The sequence below is a fragment of the Silurus aristotelis genome, assembly GCF_946808225.1.
Source record: "Silurus aristotelis genome assembly, chromosome: 8".
Taxonomy (NCBI): Eukaryota; Metazoa; Chordata; class Actinopteri; order Siluriformes; family Siluridae; genus Silurus; species Silurus aristotelis.
Window position 1 is genome coordinate 29,816,454 of NC_139581.1, and position 19,057 is coordinate 29,835,510.

Here is a 19,057-nt window from a genome sequence, read left to right on the forward strand (position 1 = left end):
TTCTAATGGGGACTGTATAGGTTTTAATGGTTCTAATGGGGAATGTATAGGTTTTAATGGTTCTAATGGGGAATGTATAGGTTTTAATGGTTCTATTGTGGATTGTGTTGGTTTTAATGGTTCTAATGGGGACTGTATAGGTTTTAATGGTTCTAATGGGGAATGTATAGGTTTTAATGGTTCTATTGTGGATTGTGTTGGTTTTAATGGTTCTAATGGGGACTGTATAGGTTTTAATGGTTCTAATGTGGACTGTATAGGTTTTAATGGTTCTAATGGGGACTGTATAGGTTTTAATGGTTCTAATGGGGACTGTATAGGTTTTAATGGTTCTATTGTGGATTGTGTTGGTTTTAATGGTTCTAATGGTGACTGTATACGTTTTAATGGTTCTAATGTGAACTGTATAGGTTTAAAGGTTCTAATGGGGACTGTATACGTTTTAATGGTTCTAATGTGGACTGTATAGGTTTTAATGGTTCTAATGGGGACTGTATAGGTTTTAATGGTTCTAATGTGGATTGTGTTGGTTTTAATGGTTCTAATGGTGACTGTATACGTTTTAATGGTTCTAATGTGGACTGTATACGTTTTAATGGTTCTAATGGTGACTGTATTGGTTTTAATGGTTTTAATGGTTCTAATGGGGACCGTATAGGTTTTAATGGTTCTAATGGTGACTGTGTTTTGATTTTAATAGTTCTAATGTGGATTGTGTTGTTTTAATGGTTCTAATGGTGACTGTATTGGTTTTAATGGTTCTAATAGTGACTGTGTTGGTTTTAATGGTTTTATTGGGGACTGTGTTGGTTTTAATGGTTCTAATGGTGACTGTGTTGGTTTTAATGGTTCTAATGGAGACTGTGGTGGTTTTAATGGTTCTAATGTGGACTGTATTGGTTTTAATGGTTCTATTGGGGACTGTGTGGGTTTTAATGGTTCTAATGGGGACTGTATAGGTTTTAATGGTTCTAATGTGGACTGTATAGGTTTTAATGGTTCTAATGGGGACTGTATAGGTTTTAATGGTTCTAATGGGGAATGTATAGGTTTTAATGGTTCTATTGTGGATTGTGTTGGTTTTAATGGTTCTAATGGGGACTGTATAGGTTTTAATGGTTCTAATGTGGACTGTATAGTTTTAAAGGTTCTAATGGGGACTGTATACGTTTTAATGGTTCTAATGTGGACTGTATAGGTTTTAATGGTTCTAATGGGGACTGTATAGGTTTTAATGGTTCTAATGTGGATTGTGTTGGTTTTAATGGTTCTAATGGTGACTGTATACGTTTTAATGGTTCTAATGTGGACTGTATACGTTTTAATGGTTCTAATGGTGACTGTATTGGTTTTAATGGTTTTAATGGTGACTGTGTTGGTTTTAATGGTTTTATTGGGGACTGTGTTGGTTTTAATGGTTCTAATGGAGACTGTGGTGGTTTTAATGGTTCTAATGGTGACTGTATTGGTTTTAATGGTTCTATTGGGGACTGTGTTGGTATCGGTAGAATGCTGAGAATAGAGCCACCAGGAAGAAGGAAAAGAAGAAAGACCAAGGAGGAGGTTTATGGATGTGGTGAGGGAAGACATGCAGGTAGTGGGTTTGAAAGAGGCAGATGTAGAGGACAGGGGGGGTCTAGAGACGGATGATCCGTTGTGAAGACCCCTAAAGGGAGAAGCTGAAAGAAGAAGAAGAAGACTGTGTTGGTTTTATTGGATAAAATGAGGACTGTATTTTTGGCTTCATTAAGAGTAAGAAGTTAAATATCAGATGGATCTGTATTGGATAAACGTAGAAGGTGTAGAAGCCATTATTTCATACCCTATGTCGAGCACTTAGTATACAGGGAGGAGTGTATTTGTGATGAACCACAGAAGCCTGACTAATGGGATAATTATTACTGCACAGTGTATGGAGTCGCCTGTGGAACGCATCATATATGACAGGAAATGGTGACAAACAGCCCGTTTCCTAATAATTATAATATTTACAGTATGTCTACTACATGAGTTTAAAACCCCCCCCCACACTTCCTTTCCCCATATAGTGCAGCACACGTTCAGATCACATTTCAGCTCCAAACACGTTTATTAAATAACACTTATATAAACCGATACAGAGAAGTCACATGACCTTCAAGTGAGAAACTAACATGATTTATTTTTCACGATTTATTTCTTTCCACATAACATATTAATAGGCGTCATTTATTCTCATTTTCCCCAGAATTCATATATTTCAAAATAATAATTAAAAAAAATAGCAAATCAAACACATTTCACACGATTCCATTTTTCTTTTTTAAAGATTTATATTAAAAAAAATTACATTATTTTTTTTATAATAAAAGGAGTGTTTTTTTAATGTATGCACCCCCCCCCCCCAAAAAAAAGATTATTTTCATGCGATTTTTTTTTTAATTCAACACACAATTATTATTTTTTTTTATGTTTTAGATTGTTTATTTTCACATTTATTTATTTGGGTCATTTATTTTTACATAATTTCTAAAAAAAAACAAAATGATTACAAAAAATTATATTTTTACTGAAAAAAAAATTTACTCAAAATTTTTTATTTTATTTTAGAAAATATATATATTTTTATTTCACTTTCTTTGTTTGGGTCATTTATCATGTGATTAAAAAAAGCACACGGATTAAAAAAAAAAAAGAATTTATAAAATTATTTTTGATCCCCCCCCCCCTTTTTTTTCCTGATTTATATTTTTTACCCCCTGCCCCCAAATTAATTTGACTATTTTTTAATTTATTCTTCCACTCTCATGATTTTTCTTCTCCCATTCTTGTTTTCACACCTTGATTTTATTCCTTTACACGTGTGCTCGTTCGCACCGTTGTCTGACTCCACGTGTGACATTTTCGCACGTCTTTGGAATTTCACAGGACGGATCTCTTTCCAGTGTTCACATTAGTCTCTGTAACGTACGTTTTTGACGTCCACGTGTGATTTCCTCCTTCTTCCATTCATCTTCCTTCTTCACAAAGTGCCACACCGTACAGTTTGTGATATCACACTTTTGTTCTTTTTTTTTATTTTTCAGGAAAACATCCTGAGATCCATCTGCTTTAGAACCACCTATGAAATGTGATTCCCCCCCCCCCCCCCCCCCCCCCGATGGAAGGATGAAGATCTACATCCTAAATCCTTGCATCGTGGACGTGGAAGCCTCCACCTTAGCGAGATCAGAGGGGGTTTGAGGGAGTTTATAGATCCTACGTGATTTTTGTTTGGGATTCACGTCAGGGAAACGTGTTCTATAGGTGTGAAACCGAGGCTGGGATTTACTCCTGGACTCGACCTTTTTGCTGCAAAATGGGCAGCTGCTGAATGTGGGGGTGGAGGGAGATCCTGGTCACTACATCCTTCACTGCGAGTGTGTGATTGCAAAAGATGCCAGAAACGCTTCCACACCCTGGGGCTTTCGCACGGCCATCAAGTCGGCCCCGTTACCATGTGAACAGCACTCAGGAAAAAACACACACACACACACACACACACACACACACACACACACACACACACACACACACACACGAGAGGCTTTCTATGACGTTAATGTTGACGGCAAACACACGATGCGTGTCCTCATATTAATGATCACACAACCTGTAAAAAGGGTCATGCTGAGGACCTGCAGGGCCACAGCCCAATCCCAAAGACGGTTGAGAAGTGTGTGTGTGTGTGTGTGTGTGTGTGTGTGTGTGTGTGTGTGTGTGTGTATTGTAGAGGTGGGAATTAGACAGATTGGAGTTGTTCAGTCCTAGTCTCCTAGTCATTCATAGGAGCTCCAGGAAAGGGTGGGGTTACCGCCTGCACAATGGGTGGGTTCAAAAGGATGGAGGGAGGATGGAGGAAGAGAGAGAGAGAGAGAGAGAGAGAGAGAGAGAGAGAGAGGAGGGCTTTAGACGGTGCACTCATTGTCGCCTCAGAGCTTGAGAGCGAGTGAGCAACCAGCCCTGGTGGTGTGTGTGAGAGAGAGAAGGAAAGAGAGAGAGAAAGAGAAAGAGAGAGAGAGAGAGAGAGAGAGATTGTGCCTGACTGTAATGACTAAAAGCATCAGACGACTCAGCTGTTACAGCCCAAGAGTGTGTGAGTGAGCGAGGGAGTGTGTGCGAGTGTGTGTGAGCGCGAGCGCGCAAGACAGAGCGAGAGCGAGCGAGGGAGTGCGAGAGAGAAGTGCAAAAAAGGGAAGAAGGGAAGAAGGCGGCAGAAAAAGGGAAGGATACCACAAGCATGCTGTGCTGTATAAGAAGAACAAAGCCGGTAAATTCTTTTTTTCTTCCTTTTTTACGATTTACGACGATTTTTCTATTTGAGTGCGAAATTCTTAAACGAAAGAAGAATCTTATTCACAGCATCTCCTGCGCCGTCAGCCATCCTCAAACCCACCACTGACACGCCTTGCTAATGTAATTAAGATCTCAGCACGCCTGGAGACTTCACGTGCACAGGACCGATGCTCTGATCTCATTTATCGTGATTTTATAGTCGAAAAAATTGTTGGCTTTTTTTTTTTTTAATGCAACGGCTCACACCTGTGATTCAGGTGCATGCATCGAGTAGATTCAGCTTTTTCTCTGCTATCATTTCTCTTGCTTTCTAGCAGGAGGTCCAAAAATCATCTCATGCACACAGATGCATTGAGGAATTAGAGAAATCATTCCTGCATTTAAGGTTCTTGATGTCATTTCAGTACCATTTGAGTGCCGGTGTTTCGAAGTTGAAGATGGAGGGAGAAATAGTGTGATAGAGATGGAGAGAGATAGAGAGAGGGAAGGGCGGGGTGCCTTGAACTCGTGGGTTGCATGGGGGATTCGTGCGCGCGCCGGATTACGATTTTCAGGATGATTTCATTAAATTTTTATTAATGTATTAATATTTGAGAATCGCGCGTGCAAATAAGATTTTAAATGTATTTTTTTTTTTTTTTAAAGCGCATCCGCACCTGCTCGGCTTTTCAGGTCCTTTTGTCTGCGCGCGCCAGTCAGGCAGGGCGGGTCCGAGCGCGTCTCGAAAAAAATGCACGAGCGCAACAAATGCATGCATGCGTATAACATATAGGTTTATTGATACAATTTGAAATGCATCATAGAAAACCCTTTGTTTTTTCGCCTTGCATTAAAATAAACCAGGTGTGCTGGAAAAAGTAGAACAGCGAGGTCACGAGGTGCAGCCGGCACTTGTCATATCTCGCGCCGCATCTCAAACGACTCCCTCCTCCCCCTCCGAGTGCACCGGTGAGGGCGTGAAATGACGCTTGGTGGTGCAACCTGATCTCCAGATGCAAATGGCCGTATTTTAGTTCAATTATAATCATGCACGAGTCGGTTTTTTTTTTGTGCCAGTAGCGTGCATGTAAAAATATAAATGAAATAAAAATCAGAACCGGAGCCACGTGCATTCACGCGCGCCCCCGCGGAATTTTCGGGGGGGGGGGAAGGAGATAAAAAGGGCGTGGCGCGCGAGTATGCGCGGATATACAGACTACTAGGAATATAGATGTAGAAAATTACACGGAAGGGGAAAAAAAACGAAGACAACACGAGAGACGTGTTGGTTGCATTCACACCGATTTAGCACAAACGCTCGCGACGACAGTTGCACCGTTGCATTGCAAAGCTGGAAAAAAAACCCCGCGTTTCTCAGGCTCGTGCATCTGAAGCAGACTATCATTCAAATGCCCGAAAGGCCACATGATTGTATAACCACCGGTGCGCGAGGGAAAAAAAAGAAATGATAGAAATACTCTTGATCCTCGTCGCACGCGCAGGTGCCCGCTGCACGTGCATGCCTGAACACGCTCGCGCATTATTTAGCAAGGGGAAAAAAACCAAAAACGTGCATTTTCAGAGAAATGCGCGTGCGGATTTTTTTTCTTTCTCTTTGCACTTCACCGGTAATTGAGATCGTGTCCACTTCTTCTGCTTCTTCTCAGTTCCTTCTGGCCTGAAATCCATAATAGGTTCTTAAGTGTGGGGGAGGGGAGGGCATTTAAACCCTCGGACCGGGGCGTGGTTCACACATCCGCGCGCCATAAAGCACACGTCTGATTTTCACAATGCGTTGGAGCTGCACTCTGATTAAAGCCTGATATTTTTTTTAATGATATTTTTATTACAAAAAATTAATGCATCATCCTTTATGCATGTCACTTATTTAATTCAAATACAAATCCATGCCCACACACACACACACACACACACACACACACCTGTGGTCACAGTGCATTCAGATTTTCATGGCCTTTGTGCACGATTCTGAAATAAAACCGTCAAACTTCATCCAATCCAAACAGCTGGTCTGTGAAAGATTTGGGCCACAGGTTGATTCCTCGGTAGCCTCCGGAGAAGAGGGACAGAATTGAGTTGGCGGATTTATGTAAATAAAACTGACAAACGAGCGTCAGGATGTCATGCTTTATGCTTTTTAAAAAATTTGATATCACTGCCCTTGTCACCTCTATTCCATGATGAGATGTTCCATTTCTCTCCTAACAAGCGTGGCCTCTTCTCTAAAACGACCCCTTCTGCACAAATCTCAGGGGCTCAGGGATTATTCAGTAGGTTAAGAAGCTATGGCCTTTTGACTAACATGATCTCACCTATTGGAGATGGAACACGAATATTTTTTGGAAGAACAGCGTTTATCGCATTTCCAGAGAATCAACCCCCAATAAATTGAAGCTCTTGAGTGGCTTGTGCTGATCCAGAACCCTTACCAATTGGTTTTTCCATTGATTTCCCAGAGGTACAGCGAACGTTTCAGTACAGTTTCGTTTGCTTTTATTGGACTCTACCAACTGGCAACTCAAACGAGGTTCATTAGCTTAGCAGACCAGACAAACTCTAGACACTGCCATGGTTACAATTCTTGTTATAATGCCTGTTCAAAAATCCGGGTTTAGTGTCGTGCTCTAGGTTTTTCGGTTCATGTAAGTGGGAGTCGGCTGTCATTCGGAAATCAAGGCCGCGGTCTTTACGTGAGCCCTCGCATCTCCTCGGAGTCGCTCTCTAACACGAGTGAGTTATGTTCGCCCCGCCGATGAAGTTGTCTCACGCTGTGTGTTCGCTGTCAATCATTTTGATTGGACACGCTGCTTCCTCCTACAGCGCCGGGCCGATCCGAGCTCGTGTCAGGGTTTTTTTTTTTTTTCTTCTAAAAAAGCCTCGGGTGATTGATTTGATGCCAGCGTGCCCTATTAGGGAAAATTGCTCATCGATTCCGACTCTAAAATTCGTGCCAGGTTACTTAGGAAAGGAAATAAATAAAAGGCGGAGGGGTAGTTAAGGAGAGAAGTGGGAAGAGATCGTCAGCATACAAGACGACACGGCAGTAAATCCCCGACTGGTGTGAGGCAGAACAAAAGGGTATTATCTCCTGACAGATGAAGGAGAACAGAATACAGCAGTGCAGGAGATATCAGAGCCTACATCTATATTAGACCCGAAAGACTACATTTCCCTAAAATAACTAAAAAGCCGTAACTGTATTACATGATATATATATAATATATATCTATACATATACGCTTTCTACTCTCACTCTGCTTTTTGATCTTCTGGTTTGGCTAATGGAGATGATTTCATACATCTGTGTGTTACTCATTGCTGCCATGAATCACATTAGTGTCAGCTTTCAGATCCACCATTTCCAAATCACAGGGCAGCAGATACTGGAGTTTGGTTTGATCTCCAGGAATGTTTTAGTACCAGATCGATGTTTTATCCAGTCCCGCTTTGTTCACATGACAAATTTATTCCAATATATACGTATTTTGTTTGTAAATCCGCTGTCAAACAAAAGCCCTAATGGCGTTCGGGGGCTCGGGCGGCATAAATGGGCGGATGATGTCATGCGCTCGAGTGATCTCGGGGGTCTATAACGATGAGAGTGACTCACGAGAAATGAGTCATTCTGCAGCGGCAGCTACAAGACATCACCTATTACTGGAGCGCCTCAGTAAATCCAGGCGTAACACACAGTACAAGCAACAGGTTTCGGCGCTTCGGCGCTTCTCTCAGCGTGGGATCGGATCTCGTTTACTGTCTTGTACCATCAATTTATTGAAATCTAACTTTACTTTATGATGGAGTGAATGCAGGTGGAACCCACTGTGGGATCTGGTAATTTATTGCCACAAGCTTGAACATCGACCAGTAATATCTCTGCTATATAAAAAACACTTCAATATCGAAATCGGTTTCCATTTAACAGTTTTCTTGAATTTGACCAATGTATTTAATGAAAATTCTCCCTAGATTTAAATATTCAAAAATTCTTACTAATGCTAATATCATAGAAATCAATCAGACTCATCAGATTAAATAACTAGGTAGCTGTAGGCTCTCATCAGAACCCATTCGAAACCCATAAAACACCTTAAGATCAAAGATCGATCAAAGATCCAAAGTAAGATTCCGTGGCAACGTTCCCCGCTCTCGTCCACTGTTCTTTGGATAGGACCCCTGGAAAGCTCAAGCATTTGTTGAAATTTAATTAACCGTCTAATCAACAGGTTCATGGTCTATATTTTATCTATAAAACTGGCCCTGATGTCATCCACAGTCCGATCCTACCACCACCGTGCTTTACTGTGCAATCACAAAATGCTGGACGGCTATTGGAGGGGTAAAAACAATCCAATCCTGCAAATTGGTGCTGAAAGAGTAGAATAATTCATTTAACAAATAGGATCCTAAGAGGAAAATGTAACGATAGAACTTCAGGACTCGAACCTTATAACGCCCAAGTTATCCACGTTGGAGTTCCTGTGCATGGTCAACGCTAATTTCGAAAATTCCAACGCTGAAAGCAATAAGTGGAGCCATAAACCCTACTATCCAAACGTAATAGCATCTGCAACATCGTAAAACGCCCAGGAGACGATTAAAACGTGATACAACCTAACCGAATCAGATGAGTGTATCGATTACTTATTGAATTAAAGCACCTTATGGCTTTATAGATGTCTCTTGGAAATGTTTCCTTCAACATGATTAAACAAAAACTACAAAAAAAAAGCATCGATGGCGAGGCTCATTTATCTTCTCATTTCCTTCACAAGATGCCGATGTCCAGTCGCCGTATGTGGCTCGCACAGCCCATTAGTGGGAAGAATCCAATAAACGAGCGAGCAACAGGAAAGTCTGGACACGTTTCAGAACCTGAGTCTGCATTCTGTACCGCCTGATGGTGTTAAGACGACGCGATGAAGCTCAATAACGAGCAAGTGTGAACGTACGGGGACAAATCGCAAATGTAATCGGGTCACGGCGGCGTCTGGGGTCTCGGCTCCGGTCCGTTCGTTTTTGCGCCAAATTGGCGGGATTTCAATTCGGTTCAACAATTTGCACATCAGTTCCTGATCCCTTGATGGAACGCAATCCCACAGTCTTCTTATCAATCACTCATAAATAATTAACATGCTTTTTTTTATATTTTTTTGTTTTTTTCTCAGTGATGTATTTCCTGATTTTCTTCCAGTTCACCTCATTATTTCTGGTTAATATCCAAACCTAATTTCATTTCTGTGTTTTTTGTCGTTAATGATTTCGGCACTGGTTTGATGCTCGTTTCATTTTTGCGTTATGTTACATCATTTTTTTCCCATTTACACGATTTCAGTTGTGTTTGTGTTTCTTTTTCCTTTATTTTCTTTCATTAGAGACATGTGAGTATTATTGGGTGGGGGAAAATTCAGCGGAGGATCCTGGCGTTAAAAGGTAAACCGATGCAACACTCACCTTTTTTATTAGAATTTTTTTTTCATTTTCTAAAAATGTAAATGACTTACGTGAATCCCCTTCCCCAGCCCCTCCCCCAGCCCCTCCAACCTCCCAAATACCTCCTCCACCTCGTACGTGGTACAAGTTAGCATGCTAAGTGAACATCATGCGAATTAAAATGCTATTATCTCTATTATGACACGAATGGCGCATCTAAATATAAAATCTGTGTTGATTTATTACCTCGAATTCTCCCCTTGAACTGATTTGATATTGTGTGGAGCTTTTACACTTCATTAACATGATGATCTCGGCTCATCTCGTGTCGTGGCTATGGATTATTTTTTATTAAGTCTGGTTATTATGTCACCAGTGGATCTCTGTAATTAGGCCTTGTATGAGAGTACCTAGTACAATATTACATTATTTGCACAATAACTTTTTTCACGATTGCCTGTATTTCATTGGCTGTCGTCTACGATCGCTGAGGAACATTGGCGGAAAATTTGGCTCCGTTTCTTAACGTTACCTCATATCGCCCAGGTCGTTTATCCGTCCACTCACCTTTACAGGCTGTAAACCTGCTTTATTACATTTGGCTTCTCTCACACAGTAAACTCTCGCCTTGAAATACGGAGTTTTAAAAACCACCAGCAATTGTTTCAATTCGGTCTTCATTCACTACCGATTGAGAAGAGTAGCCACAGCGGACATGAAAGCTGCACATCATTGTACCGTGTCACGTTTGAAAGATTTTCAATCTGCAGCATTCATGGATCGGTTCCACAGCTGCCATTTGGCTTCTCCGTGGTTCCTGGCAGCCGTGAGAGAAGGACAGAAGGAGAGGTGTGAATGCCGGGAACTCAGGGACTGTCCAAACCCACTCTGATCCATTTGCATCGAGGAACTAGAAGCATGTGACTGATAATCCGACGAAGCTTTATGTGCTTTTGCAGATCTGGAACCCTTTTATACAGACTGGACAGTAGGGCAACCACTATTTTTGATTCTAGATGTGGAAGATTTTTCAACAGTGGTACACATGTTTGGATCGCTAGCTTAAAAAAATCCCTGATAAAATCATGACTGGTTGGTCTGAATGGGAATGACGGACCAAATCTTTAGAAATATAGACAAAAACATAGAAATCTTAAAAAATATTCATCCAGAGTACATCCTATTGGCACAGTTCTACACGGTTTAGGAGCTCAACCCAAAACAGCCCTTGCTGTGTTCTCACCTGCATAATGAAATGCATCGTGGGTAGAAAACACACCAGGGTTCACTATTCAAACAGACTCAGTGATGTATGAAAGAACCCTCTGTAATGAATCGCGTTGACTTTGCTTCCCAGTTCCGGATTAGTATGAAAGCGTTTCTGGTAAAATATAAAAAAAAAAAGTTGTTACTCGTGTCATCAATCAGCACTAAAGCCTGAAGTATGTTCACTAGAGGAGATGGATTGTGGTCAATTCAGAGGGGAGACGATGCCAGGGCACTTAGTCGATAGATCCCTGGAAATCTTGGGCACAGAGCCATGCAAGAGTGTAACGAGAGGGCAGAGCAACTTGTTCGCACATTAAACACAGGACCTCATCCTTCCCGGCACTCCGTGAGAAAACCAATGGAGTGAACTAATGAGCAAACCAGCCCAGATGTCCTTTTGGAGATAGACAAAGCGTCGCTCGAAGATCTGTGTCCATTAACTGCAGTCAACTGATTGCATTCCTTTTAAAGTCGCCATTTAAATATGTCAGTAATGTTTTCATTTCCGCACGGCTGGAGGTCCCCCTGGAGTCTTTATGTCCGGTGCCTTGATGTCCCATGCTTATTAGTCAGTTTTTTGCTTAACGCTTCCGCAAATTCAGTCCTCTAGCTTGAGTCATAATGTACAGCCAGTTTAAAATTAGAGTTTACTCCAGTATTTTGCTCAGACACCTATGATCCTGCTCCTTGCATGCCTTTTTGTTGTGTTTCTATGATGCATTTATAACATTTCTTTTGGCTCATCGTAAAATCGCCCCCCATCAAATTTTGGAATCTCGTGGTATCTTCTACGTCTCAAAACTCCTCCATCTAAAACTTGTAGCAAGACACGTGGGATACCTGGAGGTCATTCTGATTTACCCTTCCAAACTTTGCTAGTACACCAATATCAGTTGTGAATCTCGTCATTAAGCCTAACCTTCCACTAATATAGCCATAGTGCTAATTGCTCAGATAACAGTTGCAGGTTTCCTGCTCGCTTGAAATCTGCCAGGTGAACACGGCCTCCTGTTGAGTGCATGGCTCTGGAACAGCGATTAAAGCACAGCATGCCAGTTTAGCTTGAGCTGCTGGATTGTGTTCTTGCCTCTGCAAAATACCCGATTTTATCTGCGCCACTCCAGCAAATGACAACGCAAGTTATTGCCAAAAACAAGCAAATTTTTTTCACAACACTTTGGTCAACTGTACGTCTACTTTGCTTTATGCAAATTCGATCTTCTAATATTTCAGTGAGGTTACTGGGTGAAGGACAGGAATCATTCTGCAATCTGGTTATGAGGAATTTCAAATGAAATCTTTAAGTGCGGAAATGGTAGTAAATCGTTGCATTCAATTTCCCTGCATTTCATTGTTTCTACAAACCTCATCTGTATATGATGAGTCTTTTGTTTTGCCGTTATTCACTGCGACTCCAGAAAATCTTGAGGGTTAAGATCTATGGGTCACTGACCAACATTGTCCCTGCTAGATTTAAAATTCAACGAATACCCAGTAGCTTTAGAGTTTAATAATATTTCTAGTCAGATTAGCCTTTCAGGCCACCCATTGACAAGACTTGCAAGTTAAACTGTTGGAGGGTACATCTACAAATGCTTGTGCTTGTCTCCTAATGCTGTTCCTGTTCCTCAGGTGGAGAAGACCGAAGATGCTGACCAGGAGATCAAGCAAGATGGCACCAAACCAGAAGACAAAGCCCACAAGGCTGCTACCAAGATTCAGGCAAGCTTCCGTGGACACATAATCCGGAAAAAAATGAAGGATGATGACAAGGAGGAGGACAGTCCCGCGGCTGATTCTAAGCCAGAAGAAAACGAGGGAGAAAAGAAAGAGGAGGAGAAAGCTGTTTCTCCCACTGCAGAGAAACAAGATGAAGCTGCCAAGAATGAGGAAAAAGCCAAAAGTCCCACTAACTCTCCAGCAGTAGAGGACAACAAGGCCGAAGCTCCTGCCACTTCCCCTTCAGAACCTAAACAGGATGTGAAGGAAGAACCAAACGAAGCAGAGAAGCCTAAAGAAGCAGAAAGCACTGAGGCCAATGGCTCAGAGAAGCCATCAGAGAATGTAGATGCAGAGAAGATAGAGGAGGAAAAGGAGGAGGAGAAGGCAGAAGCCAAACAAGCCGATGTGCCTGCCACTGCTAACGAGACAGCCGATTGTGAAGCTGAAGATAACCAGACGCAAGACAAACCAGGTGAGTTACGTCGTGATATTGACCTGAACCACTAAAGCTTTTGGCCCCAAAGTTACTGTTTATAACTTCTTGTATTATTTAACAAATTTTCATGTAATTCTTGGAGATCTGACTTCCTAAATTTATTTATAATAATATATTCTGAATCTGGCATAACTATACATCTAAACATCATAACCTCCTATACTAATAAATTGAGTTTGTGATAAACCCCTGTTAGAAGCATGGTCATAAGAATTCATGCTAACCAACTCTTATGTAAGATTGACATTTTAATTTGTACAATTTCTTGGGCGAAGGTAATAGATGCTAATATTTAAGACAAAGACCCCAAGCTTTGTTGACCTTAGTCAACAATTAATGTTTCAAGCTCTCAGATATTGGGTTCTTGTGAAAGGCCACTAGCCCTTAAATTTTGAGCCCTCATTCAAGACCACTAACTTTTAATTCTTTTGCCCTCAAGCAAGGATACAAACCTTCAAATATTGGACCCTTAAACTACACCACAGACTTTAAATGTCAGGTTTTTTTAAGCAAAATGCCATTAGCCTCAGTAAGTGTGCCCTTGAGCATCGCCCCTAAAAGGCAATTGTTGTGCCCCCTGAATATAGAAACAATTGTGGCCAATAGTCCTCAGATAAGGAAAGCCACTGGACATCATTCTTGTTAGGTCTTTGAGCAAGACCACTGCCCTTCGAATGTTGAGCCTATGAACAGGCCACAAGTCCTATATTAGTGAATGCTTGAGTGAGGCCGCAGGCTCTTAATTGTTGGGCCCCTGAGTAAAGCTGCAAGCCCTCAATTGTTGCATGTTTAAGGAGGACAACCAGTTTGAAATTGTTCCAAGCCTTCAAATTTTGGGCCCTTGCTCAAGACCACTAGACTTTAATTATTTAGCTCTCGAGCAAGCAAGGCCAGAAACCTTCAAATATTAGGCTCTTGAATAACAGTCCTGATATATCAGGTTTTGAGCATGGACATTAGTGGGCCTAAAATGCAATTATTGTGCCCCTGAATAAAGTTGTTAGGTCCTTAAGCAAGACCACTGCCCCTCGAATATTGAGCCCTCAAACAGCCCACCAGTCCTATATAAGTGAGTGCTTGAGAGAGGAGCGCTTAAGCTCTTAATTATTGGATGTTGGAACCCTCAATTGGTGCATGTTTAAAAGAAAGCCAGTTTGGAATTGCTTCAATCCATCAGATATTGGGTTTTTGTGAAAGGCCACCAGCCCTCGGATTTTGGGCCTTCGTTCAAGACCATTAGCCTTTAATTCTTCGGCCATTCTTTGTTCAAGGGCTTATATTCTTCAAATATTAAGCTCTTGAACAAGACTACAAGTCTTTAGTCTTTTAAACAAAGCCCCTAAAATGCAATTGATTTGGGCCCTGAATATGGCTGCAGTACTAACAATCATTTCCAGTAGTTTTCAGATAAGTAAATTCACTTGAAATCATTTGTTGTTAGGTCCACTGCCCACTGCCCCACAAGTCATGTAAGGCCCCAATTTCCTAATTGTGCCCTTGAGTAAGGCTGCAAGTCCTCAATTGTTGCATGCTTGAGGAGGACAACCAGTTTGAAACTGCCTCTAGACCTTAGTTTATTGGCCTCTGCATAAGAGTCCATCCCACAGTTGATGGGTTGTTGACCAAGGGCATGAGCTTTAAATTGTTGGGCCCTAACCCCTAACAGTGCTTGAATCCTATTTCAGAAATCCTATAATTAGTAGAAAAAGAGGAAGGGGTTACTTGATGGTCTGATTTTAACGTCACAAGACCAGACTAAAGTAACTGTCGATGTTTTCGGCTGCTCCTTATGGCTCCTCCAAATGGAAGCGTGTGAATTACGGACGAGCTTTTCATTAACACTTCATAACTCTCAGAATGGATAGTAGCAGCTTCATCCAAAATAGAATCAAACGAGACATAATGATTCGATTTGTTTCCACTTCTCCTCATTGCGCTGGAACGAGGGATATACGACTTAGAAAGGAATCGTGGAAAAAGCGATCAGCACATTTGTCGCAGCATTAACAACTCTCAGCATGGAGAAAATTAGCCAAACATGAGTGATGCTTTACAAAAGGCTGTTATCGCATGTCAATGATTTCTGAACAGATAAACAGGATGAGTCTCGGTCTAACCGAATTACACAATCGATTTCGTCCCTCTACATGTTATAGTTTGTGCTTGAAGACCACTGTGGTTTCCAGCCAGAGATCTATAGGGCTGCGGCTGCTCAACTAAATCTAAGTGCATGACTTGACCACAATTAGGCTTTATAGATGCCCTACCTCAGAATCTGCAGCCTGAAGCATCATGTTTACTGCTAGTTTACTGTAGAATTCTACCCTCCACCCTCTAAAGCGAAGCTGGCATCAAACCACTATTTCTTTTATTGTTTAGTCTTTTCTTTTTTTAGATTTTTTAAAGACTCCATTAGAAATCAAATGATTCGTTATTAGATTCATAAAGGACCCACTTTCCGAACACATTTCTCAGCAGCAACATCAAAATGAAATGGTCATGCATATGTATGTATTTTCTACCAATCGCAGCCACAACCGTTCATTTACAATTTTCCGATCTCAGGAGAAATCCGAGTGGAGACGATTTCACTTTAGAAATTTCTGCCCCTGACCTTATGCATTGGTCAGCTTGGATTGTGATTTCTACAACAATCGAGAATCATTTCAGTTTTAAAACAAATTTTATTCTAAATTGATTTGTGGCAAAAACATGAGTTCCTGTGAGTGCTCACCCTATGTCCCTGGTATGTCCCAGAAAGTGTAAACCCTCACAAATGACTTTTTTAAAGATGTTTATTTATCATTTGTGGAAGGAGTCTCCAGTAAAAAAACGTTATTTTGGCTTCTCCTATTAGGAGTCGCCACAGCGGATCCTCCGCATGTTTGATTAGGCACACGTTTTTACACTGGATGCCCTTCCTAACGCAACCCTCCCCATTTATCTGGGCTTGGGTCCGGCACTAAGAGTGGCTGGGGTCGGTTCCCTGACCAGGGATCGAACCCGGGCCGCAGCGGTGAGAGCGCCGCATCCTAACCACTAGACCACCAGCGAAGGAGTCTCCAGTGCAAGTAGAAAAATATTGCAGGTTCTTTGTAACAATTGACGCTGCCATTAGCTTGACCCAAATAGATATTTTAATAAAATGAAAATTGCATTTAATTGTTGGATCCTTGTTTGATGCTTTAAGCCCTCAGATGTTGGGCCTTCGAGGCCGCTAGCCTTCAAATATCTTAAACAAAGATACATATAGGAAGATGCTGTAATGGAAAACGAATCAAAGACACGTCCGTCCACCTGTCAAACTTAAAGTGCTGTTCTTGTGACCTCTCGTCCGAATCAGATGCTGCAGAAGACTCCGAGCAGGCGGAAGGCGGCGTTTCAGAGGCGGCGAAGGAAGACGACAAGGGCGAGAGCGCTTAAAGAGAACCGGAGAAGTAACACGATAAGAGATCATTACAAAAAAAAAGAAAAAAAAAAACAAAGAAAAAGAAAAACGGTTGCTCTTTGCCCTCTGATTGTGGAGACGGTCCGTTTTAATTCGTTTGGTCCTATATATTTTCTTTCTCGTGTGGCAAAATAAATTTCTTACATCTACGGGTGGGGTTTGTCCAGGGGCGGTGGGGGGAAGGGGGATTGGGAGTGGTTTGGGAAAGGGGGGGGAGTTTCCATTCGCAACTTTGCGGCTCAAGCTAGCAGTGAACGTGCGAGAACGTGGCTGCTTCTTCGAACGTGCGAGAAAACAACGGCGTACGTTTATCAACGTCACCAAAAAAGAGGGACAGGAGACGCAATTTCATACTCAAACCCAAACCCGAACCTGTTCGACCCTGGTTTGCATTTCTAGCTATTCCCATACACACACACACACACACACACACACACACACACACACACACACATATATTTGCCTTTTTCCATTTACCGTAGTAATAGTGCACTGCTATTTATTAGGGAGAAGTATTATATGATTCCCTTTCAGTGTTTTCTGCTGATGCATTGTTTTGGCCAGCGTTTCATGGATAGCTTGAACCCATTCGACTCATTTGCATGGAAATTTTCCTCCTGAGAGAGAAAAAAAAAAAAAAAAAAAAACACAAAAAAGAAAAAAAAATCCTCCTCGCAGTCACGAGTAACCAAAACGTTGTGGCTTCTTTCTCGATGTCTTCGATGTTGTTAATGGCGGTTTGATGATATCGACTGGAATTATTCCTGCGCTGATGTTGAAAAACGAAAGAGAAAAATCGAACGAAAAAAGAAAAAAAAACGAATCAGCCTTTTTTTTTTTTTTTTTTTTTTTTTCTTCCCTATGTTCACGTGAGAGTGCAATGTCCAGTTTGAATCTAAAAAGGAGTTCAATTGTGGAAAAAAAAAAAAAGAATAAAAGAAATAAAATTTAAACAAAGTTTCAATGTCTGTTTTCGAAATAAAGAAATGTGCCAATTATCATCACAAGATGTGTGTGTTTTTGTGTGTGTTTTTGTGTGTGTATGTGTATGATATTGACATATTACACTACACTAACAAAAGTATTTGGACGTGAAATTTCCCTTCACTTAAACTAGGAGACCTGAACCTGTTCCATCATCACAATGCTCAAATCAAGCTCCATGAAGATCTGCTTTACATGGGTTGGTGTGAAAGTTCTTCCTGCTATAGAACCTTCAACCCTATTAACTATAATGAATTGGGCTCCTCACCTCCCCTACATCAGTACCTGACTTTACTAACACCCTTTAATCTGAATGAAATCTCAAAAATCTCTACAAAATCTAGAGGAACATCTTCCTGGGAGCTTCAATCTTATTAGAAGAGCGAATGGGAACTCAGTGTGGAATGGGATGTTCAAAAAGAAGCACATAAAACACCAATCTTATGCGCAGGTGTCCACAAACTTTTGACCATATATATAATATAATATCAAATTATGTAATATAATATAATAATATACTACAATTGAGAATTAAAAAAAAAATAATAAATTAATTTATAAATAAACCTGCCCAGGTTTCACCTCAGAAACACAAACGTCTATTGATTTACTGCTTAATAGTTTTTTTTTGGTCTCTCATTTGATCACAAGCAGCCACTTTGTGGGAAAAAAATAGAATCCGCTTAAAATATTAGGTTTCTCTTTCTCCATTAAACCTCACATAGATTTCTGCTGAATTCTGGACTCTGACAGCAGCACAGTTAAACCTCACAGGTTTGGAGCAAATGCACCCGTTTCCATAGTAACAGCTTATTCACAGAGGATGTATTCTGTGCTGAGAAATGTCTTTCATTGAACCTTTGTGGAAGGAGTCTCCAGTCTCAGTGCTCCGTAAGCGTCAGCTTCACCGCAGGCTTTTACAAACCACTGGAGACTCCGTCCATCAGACTGCTTGTGTTTAGGATAGAGGAGTTTATGCTCTGTGTGTTTTTTGTTCTAACTTCTAAGTAAGAGAAAGAAAAAAGTTCCAAGACGCTAAAACGGAAGTAAGTACATTTTAAGGAACATGGACCTCCAACAACATCTACTACAACATTGTGTTCTTTATAATGTATAATTCTTTATAGTTGATCATTTTTATTATAATACCCTGATGTATGTTTTTTTTTCTCTTCACCCGGTTACAGATACGCTTCAGTAATCACTTCACCTCACGCAAATCAATGCTGCAGAATCTCAACCCTAATATTTCTCTCTAAGGATGAAGGCTGTCTTGTGGAAAAGGCCGCTGGGACTGGCTGCAGGAGCGTCCAGATAAATCATCTCCTCCTGAGACACTCACTAAGACCTGCTGCTTGTGAGGGAAAAAAAAAAAGGTCATAAGGCTCCAT

The 19,057-nt window shown here is 41.1% G+C and overlaps 2 protein-coding genes across 3 annotated transcripts in view; both read left to right on the forward strand.

The window, feature by feature from the left end:
• LOC310730257 (T-cell surface glycoprotein CD3 gamma chain) overlaps positions 1-19,057 on the forward strand; it is a 383,983-nt gene that overhangs the window by 70,640 nt on the left and 294,286 nt on the right. The gene's annotated exons all lie outside the window — the stretch shown is intronic.
• gap43 (growth associated protein 43) lies at positions 3,878-17,689 on the forward strand. Of its 2 annotated transcripts, none has more exons than XM_083549143.1 (3): positions 3,878-4,288; positions 12,649-13,210; positions 16,578-17,689. In XM_083549143.1, the coding sequence occupies exons 1-3, from the start codon at positions 4,259-4,261 to the stop codon at positions 16,655-16,657; spliced, it is 672 nt and encodes a 223-aa protein (XP_083405269.1). In that variant the 5' UTR covers positions 3,878-4,258; the 3' UTR covers positions 16,658-17,689. The 2 variants fall into 2 exon arrangements, 1 of the variants encoding a protein (XP_083405269.1); XR_014534774.1 differs by having other exon boundaries at positions 3,911-4,288; positions 12,649-15,960; positions 16,256-17,689.

Coding starts and splice junctions, on each gene's coding strand:
- gap43 (XM_083549143.1), top strand. CDS start 4,259: ATGCTGTGCTGTATAAGAAGAACAAAGCCG. Junction 4,289..12,648: donor GTATAAGAAGAACAAAGCCG/GTAAATTCTTTT, acceptor CCTGTTCCTCAG/GTGGAGAAGACCGAAGATGC. Junction 13,211..16,577: donor CCAGACGCAAGACAAACCAG/GTGAGTTACGTC, acceptor CGTCCGAATCAG/ATGCTGCAGAAGACTCCGAG.